This window comes from Lineus longissimus, chromosome 3 (genome assembly GCF_910592395.1).
Source record: "Lineus longissimus chromosome 3, tnLinLong1.2, whole genome shotgun sequence".
NCBI classification, from domain to species: domain Eukaryota; kingdom Metazoa; phylum Nemertea; class Pilidiophora; order Heteronemertea; family Lineidae; genus Lineus; species Lineus longissimus.
In genome coordinates, this window is record NC_088310.1 from 10,621,534 (window position 1) to 10,626,885 (window position 5,352).

A 5,352-nucleotide genomic window follows, 5' to 3' on the forward strand; every position below is an offset into this window, starting at 1 on the left:
TTGAAGCGCCATAACCCTACTGTGTCTTGAGCTAACAATAAATAATTCAGCGATGATTAAATGCATGAATCATTAGTACGAGAATCTCAACTAAGCACGTTAACCTTTTGCACCCGCTAAAGTAGCAAAATATAACAGCCAGCTAAATGTCCCACGTTTAAATTATCGCTACCACAAACACAACAAAACCTTTCACCACAGCAGCCTTACGCCGTGGCGGAGACTTCAGAGTATGCCTGCAGACTCAACTGACAATTCTAGTTTACTGTGGCTCTCACCATGAACCAGGCTTGACTGAATGTTCCCGGACCAAGCCCATGTCACTTTTTATACGCGCGAATAACGCTCTTAAGAAACGCGATAATGGAAACCCCTTCCAAGAATTACCACCGCCGCGCAAAACGACGCGCAGAAACGCGTCGTTTTTCGGCGAGCGCAAAAACGCTCTAATGGAGACGGGCCTTTATAGTGGATTATTTCAGAGGTTCCATGTCCGTCGGACTGGCAGAGACATTTACGGCGATTTAATGAGGAAGCCCCGGCTTTTTTGGACGGTCACTTGAATTACCCCAGATGAGTTTGATACTATTTTTGTTGAGATCAGAGATGCAATTCTTCCAGGACGTCGTGGACAGGCCTTGACACCAAGAAATATACTTCTGCTTTTCCTGATATGGATGCGACAATATCCCTCCTATGGACTGCTGTCTCTCATTTTTGATGTCAATGAACAGTATACAGAAGATAATCACTCCCATGATTCCGCTAATGGCAGTTACATCATATCATCGATATGTCAGATGGCCAAACAGAGAAGAATGGCGCCAGATGACCCCACTAGCAGGGAACTCTTTAGCGATTGTTGATGGCACACCCCATCTAATCCGCAGACCATGGAAAGGGAACCTTCAGCGACTATATTACTCGGGGCATCGAAAGACCCATGTATTCAACAACCAGGTGGTTGTTGATGCGGACAACTACGTCATTTGTTGCCGACCAGTATATCTTGGATCAACCACGGACTCATTGTCGTTTAGGTAACTTTTTAATATAGTTTTCGCAAAGACCCCAAAACGCCAACGCGATCTCAAGCATTTTGTTCGGTGCTCGCATCGAACAACGGGGATCATAAAGGCCCGTCTCCATTAGAGCGTTTTTGCGCTCGCCGAAAAACGACGCGTTTCTGCGCGTCGTTTTGCGCAGCGGTGGTAATTCTTGGAAGGGGTCTCCATTATCGCGTTTCTTAAGAGCGTTATTCGCGCGTATAAAAAGTGACATGGGCTTGGTCCGGGAACATTCGGTCAAGCCTGGTTCATGGTGAGAGCCACAGTAAACTACAAAAATGCCCGCTTGGTCGTCTGATTCCTCAGATTCTGATATCGAGGTGTTAGCCCTTTACCTTTATGACGGACGAAGGAAGAGGAAACGAAGACATCAGTACTGGGTGCATCCCATCTTGAAGGAAAGAGCAGTATATGGTGAATACCATCATCTTGTGAAGAAACTGTTTGGGTATGAGGACAAGTTTTTCCTGAACTTTCGAATGATGCCTGAACATTTCAACTTGCTTTTGGATAACGTAAAGGGCTACATAACGAAGGAATACACGGCATTCAGGAGGCCGATTGGACCTGAGGAACGACTAGCAATATGTTTGAGGTAAGAAAGTAATTTTCATCAAATTTTTAATCAATTGTTGTTCCATACAAACATTTCTGGAAGTTACATTAAATTTGGAGCATTCCAATTTGTCGAATTGCTTGATTGTTGTTGCATCTGGCCCATACCCATGCACGAACCAACATTGGAGAAGCCGGTGGAGGTGGATGGGTTACCCTGGATATGCTGGGATGCTTGGTTGCCACTGCTCCCGTAGATTACATGCATTTCGGCCTAATGCACTAAACCATGAATTTTGAACATGATGCTGGATCTAATTTGTGGCGGAAACGTTTTGATACTCGCAATCATTGATTTCATAAAGTCAGAAATATTTTCATCCTCATCCGGTTGTTTTGGCTTCTTTTCATTCTTGCTTTTGATGTAAGAAACTATGGCGTCATCCACCTCAGATGCTGGTTTTGAAGCATTTTTCTTTTGTTGGCATCTGGGTTTTGGTGCAGCGAATGTTTCTGGTTGTTTGTCATTGTATTCCGATGAGGTTCCATCACCCAACTCGAGTTCGTCTTCGGCATTGCTATTATCAATCGGAATATCATCGCCTGCTTCAATTGTATCTGTATCAAGGTCCTTAAGATTGCCAGAAGACCTGCAATACAAAGAAATATATTATCAAGGAGCTGAGCTACATGTATAACATTTCCTTGACATATCCTATTGTGCTATCATACATTGTAATGTGATTGAATTTTTTTTTGACGTACTTGCGGTTCTCCATATGTGGCCTCAGGAACTCCAACATCTTTGCATACTTGTATTCCTTCTTGGGTTTCGTCCTGCCCTGACCACTTTTCGGTATGGGAATGGCATCTAAATATTTCCTAATAGCGTCGCGGACACTCTTCCACTTCGTCTTCGCAAGTCCAACTTGAACGTTATAAAAAGAAATTATTGTTAAAACATTTTTTACTATCATGATTTCAGGTTCCTCGCCACCGGGGATTCGTACAAGACCATTGCCTTCAGCTACTACGTTGGAGTACATACCGTATCGAAAATTATTCAGGAAACGTGCCAGGCTATTTGGGATGCTCTGCAGCCAATGTATATGCCACAACCAAACAGAGCGCAATGGGAAGACATAGCAGATGGGTTTGGACGCAAATGGCAATTTCCCTGTTGCCTGGGAGCGATGGATGGCAAGCACGTACAGATTTTTGCACCAGCAAATTCTGGGACTTTGTACTTTAATTACAAGAAAACTTTTTCTGTGGTACTGCTTGCACTTGTTGACTGGAACTATTGCTTCACAGTCATTGACGTCGGCAGCTACGGTTCAAATAGTGATGGGGGAATCTTCAAAAGGAGTACCCTTGGTAAGAACCTGATGAATGGGACCCTCGAGATCCCAGCTAACAAATGCCTTCCTGGGGCAAAACAACGAGCCGAACCAGTTCCACACGTCGTGGTAGGGGATGAGGCATTTCCGGCTATGGAAAACCTCCTTCGCCCTTTTCCTGGAAAGAACTTAAGGGACGATGAAAGAATTTTCAATTATCGGCTTTCCAGGGCCAGAAGGATATCAGAAAATGCCTTCGGTATCCTTGCTAATCGGTGGAGGCTCTACCATCAGAAAATTCCTTCGAGCGCTGAAAGATTGTTGTGAAGGCCACTTGTGTATTGCACAACATGTTACAGAACAGGGGTGTTCCAGTTCCTGTCAGACCAGTTACGAATGATGTCACTCCTGACGAAGAGGATACGTGTGATGGAATCCTGAACGATTTGGAAAAATCTGGCCATCGGCAAAAGAAAGATGCTCTCATGGTCCGAGAAGCGTACAAGGACTACTTTAGTTCTAGAGCTGGGGCAGTTCCTTGGCAAAACCAAGTGTGTTTCGGGGAGGACTAGAAAGTTGGCGACCACCAGAGACTGAAAGCTGCAAACCTCCCAAGGTGGGGGTCCATGGTCTGGTGGGGGTGGTTCACGGACTGAGTGGGGCGGGGCTCTCAACTTCTGTTAAATCAATATGCTTCAAAATAAACTTGAACTTACCTGTTAAATTAGCTTTATCACCAATTTGCTTCCATACCCTTTCTTTCCTTTCAGTATCTTTGAATTCGGCTAGGGACTTATCATATATCATTGGGTGCTTTTCGATCTCAAAAATGAGTCTTTCTATCAAGTCACCTGGCATGATGCTCCCTTCAACCACAACTGCACAGTCCGAGTGCTTTCAGGGGGCAATGCACGGAATAAAGTGGATATGACTGCATTTATGTGTCAAATGACCGCCGAGTAAATACGCTTTGAATGCTATTTTTGCATTCTTATTTAATCCGCCGGCGGTGTCCGTCGAGCAGAAATTGATTATGTTATCCGCTACGCTCTTGTGGAAAGGGGTAAAGGAAAATCAATTAGAGCAATCGAAGCGGATTTCCGCGCGTATAATCGCGTCGTCGTGCGACGCGCAAAAACGCTCTAATGGAGACGGGCCTGAACTGTGATAGAGGCAGCAGCACAGAGTAATCAGACCTATATAATGAATGTCTTTTGTGTGGGAAATTGATAAGGACTTGAATGTCCCTTTCAATTCAATAATGTTAACAGCTTTAAGCAGCGACACCTGTTGAGGAATTGAGTTAGGTTCCTCATTGGCTAAAATGCCAGACCCAGCATCTGTGAATATACATTTTTTAGATATCTAATGACAGAACCAAATCCGCGATTGTCAAAAGTAATGATACAGAACACCATCCTAACTTTTGAATAATCTGATTAATGTTTTTCAGGTTGATGCACCCATTTAATGTGACCGAGGGTGTTAATGTCCTAGCAGATCAGGGTTATCCCAACGAGGCGCCCCTACTTGTGACAGCCCGACAACATGGACGAGAAGTTCGTGCTGCAAGAGTGAGAGTAGAACACGCGTTGCATGATATAAAGATCTTCCGTTCAGCAGGAGTTCGTTGCCGTCACCGACGCAAGACAATTCCATCGATTTTTGGATGTACCTCTGCCCTGAGGAATAGGCGACGAGCTGCACTGCGAGTGAAGAATGTTCTACTTAGTTGAATCCTGTGGAATGTGGTAGCGGTATGTATAGTCTAAAGATGCAGCAACCAAGTTTGGACAGAAACATAGTAGCATACAATTGATAACAATAAAGAAACAAGGATTGTTGTTTTTAAAGAAGATATTTCTTTTATCTCATAAAATATACAGTAAGGCAAAGCTACATAATTAAAATCATAGCAAACTTTTGTCATATGTATTTTTAGCTCCTAGCACTGTACTGTATATTCAATCAGGCAGTATATATTTCTACCACAAATTCAATTTCTGAATATTCATTCTCTGCCATAGAATTGCCCAGTAGATAAAGTTTATGAAAGATTCTCATCACCATCTTCCCTTCCAGCATCCAACCTCCTGAAGTAGCGTGTCGTCAGACCAGACAACTCCCGATTGTTGTCAAGCCTTTCCTGGAATTGACGCATTAACTGCTGCAGTAGGATTTGGTTCTGGACCTGCAGTTGCCGTAACCCTCCTCTGGAAATGGACAGTGATAGATAGATTGAAAACTTTCTAGAAACTCATCACTCTGCTGTTCATTGTTTCATGATTTATCTCTGTGTACATAATAACTGTGAATAAATTGCTGAATTATGCTTTTAATTCGGAAATATGCTTTGACGTTTTTGTATGGAAAGACCTAGATTTTAATTT

The 5,352-nt window shown here is 43.3% G+C and overlaps 1 protein-coding gene across 1 annotated transcript; it reads right to left on the reverse strand.

Annotated features, from left to right (window-relative positions):
• Positions 1-1,896: 1,896 nt before the first annotated feature.
• Positions 1,897-3,820, reverse strand: LOC135484653 (uncharacterized). The gene is made up of 3 exons (XM_064766288.1): positions 3,679-3,820; positions 2,388-2,550; positions 1,897-2,272 (listed from the first exon to the last, which is right to left on the reverse strand). The coding sequence occupies exons 1-3, from the start codon at positions 3,818-3,820 to the stop codon at positions 1,897-1,899; spliced, it is 681 nt and encodes a 226-aa protein (XP_064622358.1).
• Between the last annotated feature and the right edge of the window lie 1,532 nt (positions 3,821-5,352).